Source organism: Eupeodes corollae, chromosome 1 (assembly GCF_945859685.1).
Source record: "Eupeodes corollae chromosome 1, idEupCoro1.1, whole genome shotgun sequence".
In the NCBI taxonomy this organism is placed as follows: Eukaryota; Metazoa; Arthropoda; class Insecta; order Diptera; family Syrphidae; genus Eupeodes; species Eupeodes corollae.
Window position 1 is genome coordinate 208,395,691 of NC_079147.1, and position 16,485 is coordinate 208,412,175.

The 16,485-nt window shown below is 33.4% G+C and overlaps 1 protein-coding gene across 1 annotated transcript; it reads right to left on the reverse strand.

The window, feature by feature from the left end:
* Positions 1-3,468: 3,468 nt before the first annotated feature.
* LOC129942966 (uncharacterized) lies at positions 3,469-14,950 on the reverse strand. Its single transcript, XM_056052152.1, has 7 exons — positions 14,696-14,950; positions 14,442-14,614; positions 13,623-14,372; positions 6,369-6,602; positions 4,378-6,306; positions 3,844-4,321; positions 3,469-3,777 (listed from the first exon to the last, which is right to left on the reverse strand). The coding sequence occupies exons 1-7, from the start codon at positions 14,733-14,735 to the stop codon at positions 3,599-3,601; spliced, it is 3,783 nt and encodes a 1,260-aa protein (XP_055908127.1). The 5' UTR covers positions 14,736-14,950; the 3' UTR covers positions 3,469-3,598.
* Between the last annotated feature and the right edge of the window lie 1,535 nt (positions 14,951-16,485).

Genomic DNA, 16,485 nt, shown 5'->3' on the forward strand with positions numbered 1-16,485 from the left:
ATACCATTTTAGCTTTATATTTTTCGACATTACCACTTGCATCTTTTTTCGTTTTAAATGTCCATTTGGAATTTATGGCTTTCTTTCCTTTTGGTAAAGAAACTATTTCCAAAGTGACATTTTTCAAAAGAGCTGTATATTCATCGTTCATTGCTTTTTTCCAATCAGACATATGTATGTTCGCTCTTCATTATGCCTTAGCTACTGTCTTTGGGTCTTCATCACTGTTGCTGGCCACGTACGATAGATAACCGTATCTTTCAGGTGGATTTCTTATTCTGGTAGATTGTCTTATTCCTCTCTCAGATATTCCTTCTGAAGATTCTTCAACAATTAAATCATCTTGGGAATCCAAAAAACTGTTTTTACTTGCCGTTTTATCACTTATTTCGATTGGTATTTCATTGCTTGAATTCACTGATGGAATTTCGTCTTCATTCCTCGCTGAATCATATCCTGTAAAAATATCACAATAAGATGTATCGTTTGTCTCACCATCTTTTGGAAAAATTTGCACATGGAAAACTGCGTCTCTACTTATTATGACTTCTTTTTTCTTAACGTCTTCAGGTGTTTTTTCTTTTGTACCTTTGCAAGGTGTTCTGTTCGTTAAATAAATAATAAATAAGCCGTATTTCCAGCTTAAGCCCAAAAACGTTTATATGTAAACCAGGCTCGATGAGAAGACTTTATTTTGTTGCCAGTCTGATTTTCTACAAAATTTTTGAACTCAAGGAACTTTTCCTCTACCTCATTCTTGCATTTAATGAAAAACGCAAAGACTTTTCTTGAAAAATCATCAATGAATAGAAGCATATACTCTGAACCTCCAATTGATTTTTGTTGAATCAGATCACAAAAATCTGTGTGTACTAGTTCTAATATTGATTCTGGCTCTAGTACCAATTGAGTTAAACGGCACGTGCCATTTTACCTTTGATACATGTGATGCAATTGATTTTTGAACTATCGCAATCAATATTCTGCACCACTTTTGGAATCATTGCTTTTTTGGTTTCAATACTAGTATGTCCAACACGCTTGTGCCAAAGTTCAAAATATGAAGCTACATTTTTTGTAAAATATGCACTTTGGTTGGGTGGTCTGTTGAGTCTGAACATATTGTTTACCAAGCTGGCAGTTTTTATTCCTTTGGTCTTTCAATAAACATCCGTTCTTGGAAAAAATCATTGAAAAACCCTTCTGAACAATTTTCGAGACAGATAAAAAATAAATGCATAAATCAGGAACGTGAAGGACTTCTAAAAATTCAAACTCACTTTCTTTGAATTTTCCAATAGATACCTTCATATCGACTTTACCTTGGACCTGCATTTTTGAATTATTTGCAAGAATTACCTCAGAGTTAAAATTTTCCATCTTTCTTGAAAAGCATGCACTATTTGAGCACATGTAAGCTGACGCTCCCGAGTCAAAATACTATTCTTCTTTGTCAAGAGCCGTGACGGAAAAACATCCTAACATCGCATTCTTCTTTTCTTGATGGTTCTTATTCTTTTTTGGACATTTAGCAGCAATATGGCTAAATTCGTTACAGTTGTAACATTTATGACCCTAAAAGTTCTTATTCCCAAAGTTTTTCTTGTTCTTGCCAACAAACGCAGTATCTTGGCTTGCATCCAAATTAACGCCTTGAAGAAGTTTAGTTTTAATACTGTCTCCTGTAATAAGAATCCCAGAGCTTTGGATTCCCATTATCATTAGCTTGTATTCTTCGGGAAGACCAGCTAAAAGCATTGATCCTATCCATTCTTCATCTAGGTTAAGACCAACAGACCTGAGCTTGCACGATGTATTTAAAACATCGTTAACGTACGCATCTACGGTAGAGAAATCTTTCAATTTTGTAGAACAAAACTTTTAAATGAGCCCAACCCTCCTCACAAAAAAAAATTTCCGAAGAAAATGCCAAATTTTCTTAGCGCTTTTACAATGTCTTATAAGAGGATAATATGGATCTTTCAACAAGCAATATAAGCTCCGATTTTGCGTTAAAGAGCTTCGTTGCATATCTCTCCGTCTCACTACCATCAGCAACAGCTTTCCAAAGTCCTTTCATTTGGAAATAAGCTTTAACGGAAAATTTCCAGTCTTCGAAGTTTTCGCTTCCCCGAAGCTTTTCAACACTGAATTTCGTTTCAGACATCTTTTCTCAATACAAATTTCCTCATTATTTTGTATTTAGATCGTGATAAGGCCCATAACCTGATGTTTTAACATTCTGAAGAGTAATAATATTTATTTCCAATACATCAAACATATAAAAATTGGTACAATTTGATAACGATAAAATAAGCTAAGTTTTTAAAAACAAAGTATCAAATGTCAACTTTCAACTTTCAACATTATCAAATCTAAAATACGTTATTCTTTGAGGTGGAAATATTTGTTTCCCTTTTATTTATTTATTAAAAACAAATAGTTTGTTGAATTTTTTGAATCGAATTCATAAGAATTCAGGTATTTTGTCACAATGAATAATATAAAATTTAAATGAAGGCGCTTTCGTTATTGGTTCGGGAGGTATTAAGGATAAACCAAATGTTTCACTAACCACTTAAATAATTTTTCAAAATCCTGCAGCTTTTGATGCTATAATCTGTAAAACAAAATTAATTTTAAGGCTTAAGACAAATTATTCCCTAAAAATTCATATACTGATGCCATGACACCATCCAGTACTATCCATACTCATACTCACCAAAGAATAAGATTCTTAAAAAAATGTATATAAATGAGAAAATTTCGAGGGTGGTCTCCAACAACACAATTTCGTCATAAACTTTCATCAATAATTTTAAACACTGACAGGCAGAGGAAGCGGAAAATTAAAGTCAAGTACGCATTTCATTATCATTTGATGAAAATAGAAGAGTTCGTATGAGTACGGCAAAAGACACTGCGCTTTGATGATGGTTGATGGACCCTTAATAGTCAAGTGATGACAACTGATTCTGTATACAAAAAAGGGGGTGTTGGCATATTTTCTCCAGGGAAACTTTTTAATTTTCCGGAAGATCTTCTTTTTTTCTAAAACTTGTACCTAAAAAAATGTTCTTTTAATTGGAAGAGTTTCTTTTCTTTTCAAACATGTGTTTTTCATCGTCACAGCCAGCGCAGTTTAATTGATGAAATTAATTTATTTACGATTTCATAAAATTAATTTGAAAAGAAAATTGGATGGAAAACTATAAAACAATTTAAAAAAAAAGTTTTGGATGGTTAGTACGCTTCTACAGTGTAGGGTAGGGTACAAAAATGTAGTTTGGGGTAAAGTGCACAATTTACGATTGATTCGAGAGCAAACCGTTTTTATGTTTTTGTTATGCTAAATTAGTTATTTTAGTTTAATTTGTATTACACACCAATTAAATGCATTTTCAACTCTTACAAAGTTCAAGGAACCCCCTTTCCAAGTTGAAGTCGACTTGTTATATATTAACAAAGTTTTTAATTATTTCATAAAATTAATGTATTTACAAATAGATATTTATATATTATTTTCATATAATATTAAATAATCATAAACCAAGCACCTAAATTTTGTACAAAAAATAATCAATAACTACAAGTCTACTTAAAGACTAAACTGGCTTGCATTTGATCCACAGTTGAGAACAATGGTTTCTGGAGTTGTTGGAGCACCCAAACGAACCCATTCCCTCTTCAGTCCTGCGTCCTTTCTAGCTGATTGGATAGCATGTTGTACAGCAAAGATTGCTGATACAGAAAGACACACAGCTGGCTCACCGGTAGCTAAAAACAGTCACATACATATATTTTAAAATCATTAGGTACATAAAATTTCTCATAAAAACCTACCCTTCGATCTCATAAAACCAGCTGGATTAGCACTCTTTTGCAAAAGATCAATTCTAAAGTCAATTGGAATATCTTTGGCACCAGGTGGCTTATAGTTCCATGTACGATTTGTCAAAAGTTCCCCTGTTTGACGATCGTAGACCAACTGCTCAGTCAACCAATAACCCAATCCCATGACGAAGGCACCTTCAATTTGACCAATATCAATATTCGGATTGAGACTCTCACCGGTGTCTTCCAACAGATCGACTCTCTTGAGCAAGTGATTTCCGGTGAGAATGTCAATCTCGATTTCAGTCAAACTGAGACCACAAATGGTGTACGGCTGCATGTCGCCAGCCTTGTAGTAGTCGCTGGCAATTAAGTTGATAACTTTCTTGTGTGCCTCTTGGATGAGATCAAACCAGTTGGGATTTTTCATTGATTCACGAACTGGACGAAGACGATCCATCAGAATATCACATGATTTACGAACAGCCTATATTGCAAGTGAATTCAATAAGAAAGACACTTTTAAAATCTTTACAAACTTACATAACAAAGACTCTCACTACCAACAGCCCCACCGGTAACCATCGAATTTGCTCCATTCAAAGTATCACTAGCTTCAACCTTAACCATGTCGAGGGGAATTCCCAGAGTGTAGGCAGCAACTTGTGCCACTTTGGTATTCATACCTTGGCCCATCTCGATTCCGCCATGTGACACAACAACAGTACCATCTCCATGGTATATAGCCACCGTGGCGGGATAATTACCAAAGTAAAAGATCGGATATTCCATGATGCAAAGACCCAATCCACGTTTGCGCCAGCGATTCTTCGAGTTGTAATCATCAATTTCGGCCTTTCGCTGGCGATACTCACTGGTCTTGATAAATTTATCAATCAATTCGCGCATTTTGTGTCCAGCAGGGATATTTTCCAAACGTACGTCCATCGGATCACGTTGCGTCTCGAAGGCAATATGCTCAATTATATTTTCAATCATAGCAATTCCCTCAACGGAGCCTGGAGCCCTGCACCAGGTATGACTGGGGGCATCAGTGGTCACGGCATTGCCATCAATTTTGTAATTATCCTTAAACTCATAGCAATTTTTAGAGCAAAGAGTCGAATGTCCATCAACTGGGGACTCATTGACAGACCAGCCAGCGTCTTCAAAGAAGGTATTCCGGGCTAGAATAATCTTACCCTTCGAGTTGACATGGAACTCGTATTCGCTGCGACAAGCCCAACGCTTGCCCAAACTGCCCATCATCGATTCAATAGTCTGAACCATTCTCACTGGTCTATGGAGTTTCGAGGCCGCCAAAGCAGCTGCACATGCTACAAAGTTTCCTCGAGAAATCTTGCCACCATAGCCTCCTCCTAAACGACGAACCTTCAGTTGGACATCATTGACCTTGATCTGCAACATCTTAGCAATGGCAAATTGAGTCATATCCATCCACTGTGTGGCAGAGTAAATCTGCAGACCATCCTCGAACGGCAAGGCGATAGTTGTATGTGGTTCCATTGTATAGTGATATTGTAGGCCGATATCAAAGTCTCCAGAGACTGTCAGATTGGCTTCTGCTGGGCGCTTGATTTCTTTGATTGGTGACTTTACGATCGAAATTATTCGGCTTTGATCTTTTGTCGCAAGAACTTGTTCCATAGTTGGCAGGACCTTCTTGTCGGTCTTACTGTACATAACCTTGATCTTACTTGCAGCGATATTTGCAGTTGCACTATTCAATGCCACAACCATACCCAGAGGCTGATAGTAGTACTTGACGTCTGCGGCACAAAAGATTTCTTCCTCATCGGCGAATCCGAAACTCTTGTCGACTATTGAATTCTTCCCAGGGATATCCTTAGCCGAATAGAAAGCCAGCACTCCTGGCATCTTGAGTGCTTCAGAAGCATCGATTTCTACAATTGTTGCGCCCACCTTTGTGGCATGCACTAACGCGGCCCAAACTTGATTAGGTTGGGGTGGCAGATCGTTCATATACGTTGCTTCTCCCGAGCATTGAACTATAGCTTCAACTTTAGTCACAGGTTGAGTAACTGGATAGTTTTTGACCTGGGTATCAAAAGTTTGCATGCCCGAAGACACTGGCCGCTTCAGTTCTTCACCACCGGTTTTGAACTCAGGCTTCACTTCAGGACTGTTTTTCAGAATGAACTTATACAAAAGACCGCTGGCCAGTAATTTACGGTATTCTGGGGAAGGATCCGGTAACACGGCATCTGGCTGAAGTTCCTTACCTAAAACCGTAAACAATTGGGGAAGAAGATTTTTGGCGGACAGACTCTTGCCAACAAGATAATCCTCAACTGACTTAGCATGTACGAAACCTGGATGAATACCACCGAAGCAAATACGCGACGACGCAACGTTACGAGTTTTCGGATCAAAATCGACAAGGAATGCTCCATTGACATAGGCATGAGCATTTTGAGCTCGAGGCATTATCTAAAACAAAACGTGTGAATTCCCCTTTTGAATTATTTCAAGTAACGATTATATTTACTCACCTTGTAAGATCCAAAGAGATATCTTTCCTTGGGATAAGCTGGAAGAGTGAAAGAAAGTAAAACCTTCCCCGTCATATTCGATTTCAAGAACTCAGCTATAGTCATTGATTGTTTTTCACCAGGCTTTCCACCTACTTCGACTCTAACGTCCAGGGCTTCAAAAGTGAGAAAGATGTCCGAAGGGAATTCAGGTCTGGCATGTTTCATCATCAAATTACCTGCCAAAGTTCCGGTCTAAAGGTGTTAAGTACACAAACAGAAAAATGTTTAACTGGGAAGTATAAGTCCATGTGATTTAATTCAAGAAAAATGTGAGCGGTTCTTGGTGAAAAACAAATTCATTAAGAATAATAGTATCTTCCCCGACCTCTTTAGCCCCTGATGGTTGACTGCAGTTGGAATGTGCAGTGAATACTATTAGATTGCAAGTAATTGTATGTTTCATTCTTCGTTTGTTAATGATGATGATACTCATAGTCAATCTAAGGCAAGTATTGCATCTCATTAGCATTTATTTAAAGCACGATTGCATTTTGTAAAAATAAGCAAGGCAAGTTGATGGTATCACTACTTATTGTTATTTTTTTCAACTTTTGTTGACGAATGATAAACCTGTTTACAAAACTTACAATCTTTTATGAACTTAAAATGTCTAATTAATGGTTACGTTTGAAAAGTCATAGTTAATTTATTTGAGTGACGTCTTTATTTAGGACTGCATAATATACAAAATTTTACTTCATTGAACTCAGTGTATTGTTGACTTTAAAAGAGGGGTTTTTGAACTTTTTAATAAGATCGAGTTCAAAAATAATCTGCAATACCATTTATTCTTTTTTTTTCAAAAACAAGTTTACTTTGATTATTAATGAGTTTATGCACTTTGTACAGTTAGCGACGCTTAAAAACACATTGGATTGAAAAAATTAAGTTTCCGACATATAAAGGCTTTACAAATTATAGTCATTTATCAGAAGTGAAGAAAAGTATATCGCATCGGTACGCTTCACTAGAGAGAACTTAAAGCTTATAAGTTTTGTTTGCGACTTGAAATATATGGTCACTCCATAAGAGATGTTTTGTGATGCACGTACTGAAAGATGTTCAGTCTCCTCGTGATTTATAGAGCAAAATAGGATTCGTCCTATAAAATCGTGTACTGTCTTAAGTGACACATTTGTTTTTAGTAGGGTCTAGTAATAATAACTACTTTTGCGCTTAAGTAGCATTTTTTTCAGTAATTTTTGTTGCTACTAGGACTTGATTAACTTGATTAAATGTGACCTTTACAGGTATTTCCAGCTTGTTTAAACTTATTCCTCTTTAACTCAGAGCAGTAATTTTAATAACAACGAAAGCTTACATCTTTTACTCTAGAAGTTAAAATCAAAACATAACTTTTTTTTGAGTTTGATAAATGTTTACCTTTTCAGGATGAAATTAGGTTAGCAATTTACCACAAGTTTTATACACTCCACTTCAATCAAGAACAATAATTACAATTTATCTTGGATTGCCCCACTGTAAGGTGTTAACCATTTAATTTATGCAACAGCTGTGCAAACTATCATCGAAGTTGGAACGAAGTGAGTGGGCTTAGGGGAGATATGAAACTCCCTGTGTTGTTTTTGTTTGTGCTCCATATTGATATAGAACCAGGTAATGAACTATATTATTTTTGATATACTAACACTGCACAACCGACGCTGTTTTCGAAACTAATTTGTATTTATTAATTTTTTTATCAGGAAATGTCGATACCTTTTTATACGAACTTAATGACGGGTCACAAAACGACGATAATTTTAAAAACCTGTTTATAATGTTTTGTTTTTATTTTTTTGTTAAAGTGAATTTAAAAAGATTTAAACTACAAAGCATGTTATTGAACTTCTTTTATTGTAAGTTGCACGGTGAGTATGTAATTATAAAATCAGTTTCGATTTTATAGATTTAAAAAAATGAGTTTTTTAATTATAAAAAGGTGATTCTGAATAAATTGTTGCAGTTTTTTTATAGCACCATCGTAATTTTTTATTTTTATTTATGGTCGCTTTTTAAATTGTTTATTGTAAAAAAATTTATTTTAGATGTCTAATGAAATTAAAAAGTGGTTGGCTTTGATTCAATATAAAGCGTAATTCAATATTTGATTTATTATACAAAAATTAAATTATCATTTTTGTAGAAAGATGAAACAGAAGCTGTTTCCAGTGTTGAATTTTAACAACTTCTAAGTCTAACATTCTTGATACAAATAAAAGACCAGGCATGCTGGTTTGTGTACGTATTATTCGAAAATAAGAAATATAAAATATTAGTGGTTTTTTCGTTTTTTTTACATTTTCAAGATGTAAATTACATCAGAATTGTGTTTCTTTTGAGGAAGACAGTTTTTAAAGATCGGTTGCAAAGAAACTTTCCACCAATGAAGTCAATTCAAATGAATTACATTTAAACTTCAAAACAAAACAAATATGTAATCAATGTCGATAACGAAGATGTTTCGAGCTCAATTTTTTATTTCAATTTCATTTGGAATAAAAGTGAAATAAAGAACCAATTTGATAGTGTCATAAAAACACGTTTTGAGGTCCCATTTGGGTACAACATTTAAAAAATGTATGTTTTCTATAATTTATATGCTTACTCGTATGAAAAAGTCCACTACTAAAGTGGACTTTTTCACAGTTATTTAATTATAGCACTTTATAAAAATATATAGTAGTTCTTGAATTGATTCCTTTCAAGTTAACTTGGAAACAAACTTTATAAAATTCTTGTATTGGCTTAGGAGGTCTCTTAACTTATGAAAATCGTGCCCTACTATCATCTGACAGAAGGTGTTTCAAGCGATTCCAGTCTGTTATCGTCACGGTAGCCGTTGGTGAAGTTGAGTTAGGTTGAAGTGGCTGTCCTTGATGGAGTAGAACGCACTACGGTCCGTTGTTGGCCTATTGTGATAACACATGAATAAATAGGCATTCTTTTGAGCTTTATTATTAAAGGTGAAAATCTAAATATGTTAGTGTGTTTGAGATCGTTTAGAATTTAGATCGTTAAAAAAGAATTCTTTTAGATAGGTCTTACGTTTTTGAGGAGGTAAAGAACTAATTCTTAAACTTTCTCGCCTATACAGCTTCTGTAAAAGTCATTTGAGAATATTCCTACCCTCGTAATGTGTTTTCCTATTAGGCAAACACCAGATAAATAGACACCAAATATTGAGCTTATACATATGGAATCTGCTTAGGGATATCAAGCACTTTGAGAGTGACCCGACAGGTGAAGACGTTATTACCCCTGCTGATAGTTTTCTTAACGTCTTTTTGTACCAAAAGCTTATTCTTGTCATTGGTATTTGCCAGCATTAACCAAACGTGAAAGAAAAGGTACTGTACCCTTTTTGGCGACTTCAAAGATGTATGATAGAGATGATTGACAGTTATAGACTGTTATAGATTACTGCCAAGTTAGAACTACATTTTTCGATATTTAAAAAAAAACTGAGTATGCAGTTAATTATAGCTTTTTTGTTGTAAATTAGCTGTGGAAAAAAATTGTAGGTCGACAATTTTTAAAAAAGTGGTTAAGTACGCAATTAGTTAACAATTTTTTTTTTATTCGGGGGCAATATTTTTTAAAATATACATTTCACGACTCTTAGTTTTTGGAACAATGGGTAAAACACTTTTAAGCGTCTACAAAAAATATAAGAAGTTAGAATTTCGAAATGAATTTTTTGAAATGTTGCCTTTATCTTTTAAAATTTTGATCATTGGGTTGAGAACAATATTTAACAGTTTAAAAAAAAATTGGTTAAAAACAGTGTTCAGGTTCTAAAACACAAATTTTTGTGTGTTTTTTCAGAAAACTTTGAAATAATACGGAACGAACCGGGAAAACCCTAGAACAACTTTAATAAGTAGAAAAATAAAAAGGGGCTTAAGTACTTCACGCACTCACTACTTTCCTCTTTTTCTAAATGAAAGGCGAGGGTAGGTTAAAAACAGTTTTCAGTCTATAACCCCCATTTTTGAGTGGTTTTCAAAAAACTTTGAAATAATGCGGAACGAACCAGGAAAAAACTGGAAAAACTTTCCTAACTAGGAAAATAAAAAAAGAGACTTACTTCACACACTCACTACTTACCCCTTTTTTTAAATGAAAGGGGGGAAAGGTTTAAAACAGTTTTCAGGGTCTAAAACCCCCATTTTTGCGTGGTTTTCAAAAAACTTTGAAATAATGCGGAACGAACCGAGCAAAACCTAGAACGACTTTCCAAAATAGAAAAATAAAAAAGGAAGTTTACTTCACGCACTCACTACTTATTCCCTTTTTTAAAAAAAATGAAAGCAAAACAAAAATTGGATTTTTTTCTTTCCAAAACTAATTCACAACACAAATAATTGTTAACTAATCCGTACTTAATTTTAACAAAATCAAAAAGCGTAGTGCTAACTTGACATCAACCTAGCACTACATACCACTTTTTTAAAAATCGTCTAGCTACAAATTTTTTTTCCACAACTAATTTACAACAAAAATCTACAATTAACTGCTACTCAGTTTTTTTAAATTTCGAAAAATGTAGTGCCAACATGACACTCGTCTGTAAAGAGTTTGTTGAGACAGAGTCTAAGGATTATTGGCAGCCTGTCTATCCAATAAAACCCAGATATCAGAAGTCACAGGACATCTTTAATTTCCAAAAAATGTTCTGTTGGAACGCTCTAGAGTGATTGGAAGGGTGGAATGAGAGACTTAATTTTAGTCGTTCGCAGAGTACATGCGTCTTTCAATCACCTAATTAGTTCTTGACCCATTTGTATAAAACTGGATTGAATCGACTTTTAGGAATGTCATGTTCTCTCAGATAGATCTAGAAGGAATATATGTACTCGTAAATCTGGAAGTCGAATTGTGGTGGAGTGATGTATACCATCAGGTCTTTGTGCCTTGAAATTGATTTGAAATGATTAAGATTTACGTAGTTGTCAATACTATTTGAAAGTCCTCTGTGAAGAAGCTCTGAGTCGAATAGCAGAGCAGATAGTGTAGGGTGCCCAGTGCCACAGATGGTGCCGAATGAATCGATCCGCTTTTAAATAGGCAACATGAACTTTGCACCTTGTTTACACCTTTGTCTAATGCAGTCCATTGTACTCTCACACTATAAAGAAAAATCAGAACCGATGCGTATAATTAAGTCTCATCTATTACAACAGCCTTTTTTCAAACGGTGCTGAGCGATAGTACAAAATTATTTTCTCGATTTCAACCACTTTCCACAAAACGTTATCGAACTAAGAGCCTTAACCTTAACCTTATGAATCACTTTCCCAATAGATAAAAGTTGCATAAAATCCGTTTAGTAGTATTTAAGAACACACAAATAGATAGAAAGACGAGACGAGGGGGAAACTTTGATTTTTCATACGTAGTGATGATTCACTCAACGCTTGTAATAATTTGTATCGATTTTGTATTCGTTTTGTCTTGACTAGTGAAATTAATTCTATTATGCTAATTATAAACATGATTTCATGTGTCTGTCTACACTCACAGACCAAGCCTTATTAAATATTATTATTATTACCATTTATGATAATTCTCTTCTTCACACTTAGCCGGCTTTTTATACAATTTAATAAACAAACTTTTTTATATCAAAAAAAAAAAGACAACAATTATTCAACAAATAAAGCATTTTCTGTATAATAAATACACTTTCCGAATTGAATACAGATGTTACTTATTTAAAAAAAAAAATATATACAACGTAATATTCATTACATTATAATTACTAATTCGCAGCAATTAAATTTAATTCGTTTTGTTACATCATTTACTTCAATCTGTCGTTAGTATAATTATGCGACGTAAATAAATAATTCTTTTCATTTCAAACAAATTTCAGCAAAAATTAACAAAAAATAATAAACACTTAAAAAGTTGCGTTTCAATCAAAAAATGTGCACATGGGGCAAAATTTAAGATATTTTAAATTCTAAATAATCAAATCAAAAATCAACAATACATACATATGTACATAGAATAATGAGACTCTATCTAAGTAGAAACATATACATACTAATTTCGAAACCCTAAATACTGTATAATGCATATATATACATCTAAAGAACCTTATCTTATTGTATCTTCGATGTTCGATGATGAGTACACAATTTGAATAACAAAATAAACAATTATTTTATTTATGTTTGTTTATAAAGCTCTCTACGGATTTGTTATACAACTCGTGATAAGAATAAATTTTATTTGAGATTGTATAACATACTTATATTCACATAAACAATTAGACAGTAGATTTGTATTGTGTACTCAAGAAAGAACAAGGTCAATATTGTTTTCATTTTCATAAATAATAATGTACTTAGGTAATGTTCATGGAATTAAAAGTACATACAAACAACAAAAACGAACAATAAATTATTTGTATCTAGTTTTTCTTTTATAAAAGAACATATTTATTTAAAAAACAATTTTTGATTGAAACGCTATCACTTTTCATTCACACGTGAAATAGAGCAGAGAACAATTCAAATTAAAACGGAAAGAGAGCCACTAAATTATTCTTACGAAATTATCATTTGTATAACTTTCCAACGTTTCGTAGAATGAAATAAGATCACTGTGAACACAAAAATTATCAATTAAGTAAGTTTGTTTTCACTGAAAAATGTGTGTGCGAAAAGTAAAATAAAAGTGTATTCAATCTCTCCATCAAAAAGCATTTAAACAAGACTTCTATTATTTACATTTTCGGTCAAAACTCTTTGAATAGTTTTTCAACATTCACTTTCCCTATACTACAACTTTTGAACAAAAATCCTTGCAATCGTTTTACAAAAATCCTTGCAATCGTTTTCAAGAAACTGGTTTAAATACGGAAGATGTAGCATTAACCTTTTCAAATGACCACATAAAATACTTGCAGTTCAAATCAAGAGAATTTACTGAAAGTACAAATTTAGAAACAAGAATAGGTTCATGAGTTTAAGCTTTAAGCAAAAAGTCTGTACTTTTTGGAACTCCTTTAAGATCAAGTCTATATAAAAAACATACAAAAAATTATATCTTTGTAAATGTAAAATTAAAAGCCTTTAAAATACAAAAAACCGATTCTTAAAAGACACTTAAAGTGCTTAAGAGCAATAAAAAGGTTAAATCTTGCTCAATTAAATTTTACCTCTAATATTAAATGGATATAGGAGAAAGGTAGTTACTTACATTTCTGACTGGAACATTAGCAATTAAGTCAAAATGATGCCACAACTGCTTAAAATACTCAAATCCAGGCTTATTTGATGATTCATTGAAAACCTGCATTGCTTCTGTAAGACTGACCCCACCTCCCAAAACGACACTCTTATCGTCCACCTTAACTTGATGAAGATCCGGAATATCATTGATGTCAATGTAAACTGTTATATTTGGCGAACGACGATAGACACCATGTCCAGTATTGCCACCAACAAGCATGTATTTCTGATTCCCAACTTTTTCCAGAATTCCATACAGGTCTTCTAGAGTACGCGGCCAATGCCATTGGCTATCATCGTCGTAAACAATTGGTTGTCGTGGTTTGGTGGTAGACGACTTGCATCCTCCATTACAACTCAATCCAGTTTTTGGACATTTTGCATTGGTGAGATCTTCGATGTCCATACACTCATCTGGCACCGAGATGTTGGTGTCCATAGCGAAGGCTTTCATAGCATCCAAAATGGGACGATAGCCAGTACAACGGCAAATATTGCCCCCGAAGGAATTCTCTACTTCTTCCATGGTGATTTTGTTGTCCTTGGACTCGAGGAGACCATACATATTCATAATGATACCCGGAGAACAATATCCACATTGGGTGCCATTCAATTTGGCCAAAGTTTTCTGCAAGGGATGATAGCCATCTCGCTTATTACCAAGACCTTCAATGGTAATAACCTCGAGATCTGCACAGACACTAAGCAGGGTGAGGCACTAAAGGTATGTATATAGGAACAAATTAGGACCAAATCTTATGATGTTTACTTTTTTGTACATCTTTACCGAATTGACAGCCCAAGTTCTTTGCTCACCAGTGACCGGATGAGGCCCCTTCACAACACAAACACAAGCACCGCAGCCACCTTCGAGGCACATGAACTTTGTTCCCGACAATCCAGCATGCTCCCGAATAAAGGTGTTCAGTGTAACATCAACCGGAAGTGTAGTTAGATTAACTTCAAAGGTACAACACCAAGTCCGAAAATTTAATTACACAATTATAGAATAATTATAGTATTTTTAAATAGTTCACTTACCCGTAAAAGGCTTTCCGTTGATTTTCAATTTAATTGACATTTCTGATGCCGAATTAAATTTTTGACACAAACCGAAATTAATAAAACAAACAAACAATAAAAATTATGATTTTTATTCAACACAGAAGATAATTTGTTTATTTAATTTTCAAAACTGGAATCTATTAGATTCAAAATGAAATTCTTGATTTTCTTTATATCAACCTCCTTGCAGCTAAGTCAGTTGGTGAATGCAACGCTTCAGCCTCAACTTGGTTAGCTAACGCTTTTCAACCGGTTCCTCCTTCTGTCTCTCTTTTCATACTACTTGTGTTTTTGTTTAGTCATTCTCATTAAACAGTACATTAAGTTTATTTAACTGAAAATTTCGCATGGCAAACAAAATAATAATAATAATAAAAGAAGAATGGCTATGGTCTACAGATAGTGAGTTTTATTGAAAAGCTACTCATATCTGCCGCGTGCCCCGCTGGCTGCCTTGTAATTCGTTAGTATGTTCAGTTCATATGTCTGACCGACCGGTATCTGATTAACAAATACAAATCGAGGTTTTCACTTGGAAATTTTACTTTGAAAACTCAATTTGACTATAGTCAAGATTCTGCAGTCAAAGGTTTTTTGACGAAATCAAAATTTTTTGACGAAATCAAATTGAATCAAAATTCTTGCAACTGAAGCTGAACGTTTTTTTAAGTAAAATCATTGGTCGAAGGGGTTTTTTTCCTGGCAATCAAATTTCACTTTTCTAATACCAAAGATACTCCATAACGTCAAGCTTTCTAGATATTACTTTTTAAAAAATAAAAAGAAAACCCATAATCCTTTTTGAGGCCATCTTTATTTATAAATTAGTATTTTTTAGCGAAATTCGGAATAGTCTTTCGAATCCATAATCAGTTTTGAACATTTGTGTAGTTTTTCATAAAATTTTTGAAAAATCTTCATAAGTTGTTAGATTTCACATATACTAAAAACAAAACGCCGAACAAAAAGGCTGAACCGTTTGAAATGAATTATAGTTTTTCCAATGAATCTGTATTCTCCACAAGGCTACAATATCAAGTTTTTAAAATACATATATTGCAAAAATATGGAAATATGGTTGAAAAGGGATATTCATAAAATTTGAGCGAATGGTTTAAATTGAATTTCTGATTTGAAATCAGGACTAAATATTATTTTAAGATCGCATTTGATTTTCAAAACCACGAAAGCGTTAAATTCAAAATTTCTCAAAACGTCATATAGAGTCAAATGAATACTCATATTATTTTTTTGAAATTGAGTAAGATACTGAAAATCTTTTAAACCGTATCTGAAATGTTTGCCTTGCAAGATCATTATAGAATGTATTGTTAGGAAATTTGTTGAGTTTTGCCAAAGCCTTAAAAACATTGTACAAATATGCAGAAAGGACTTATTGCCTAAAAATAAATTTTATTTTATAAAAAAAATATTGTTTTCAAGATTAACTAAATTTTGAGCAAACCCGAATTGACAGTTTTTTTTACAAAAAAAAACCTAAAAAAACATTACTGAATGTTGGTAAAAAATTACATCTTTTCAAGAACTAAAAATATTCGCTTCAAACTAATTTTATCTCACCGAAAATATTGTTTTCGACATTCAGTAAATTTTGTATAAAAATCCAACTGGTAAAAACTGAGATTCTGTCCTCGATATATACTGAATAATAGAAGATATGGACTTTAAATTAATTTCATTCATCCAATTTGTATTTGTTTATAATTTTTTTGTAAGAAATAACTTTTTTTTTAAGAAATGCTACT

Bases quoted from the DNA above. Each gene is read 5' to 3' on its own strand.
- LOC129942966 (XM_056052152.1), bottom strand. From the start codon at position 14,735: ATGTCAATTAAATTGAAAATCAACGGAAAGCCTTTTACGG. The intron at 14,615-14,695 runs GTAAGTGAACTA...GTACCTTTGAAG, and splicing joins CAACGGAAAGCCTTTTACGG to TTAATCTAACTACACTTCCG. The intron at 6,603-13,622 runs GTAAGTAACTAC...TAACACCTTTAG, and splicing joins CTAATGTTCCAGTCAGAAAT to ACCGGAACTTTGGCAGGTAA.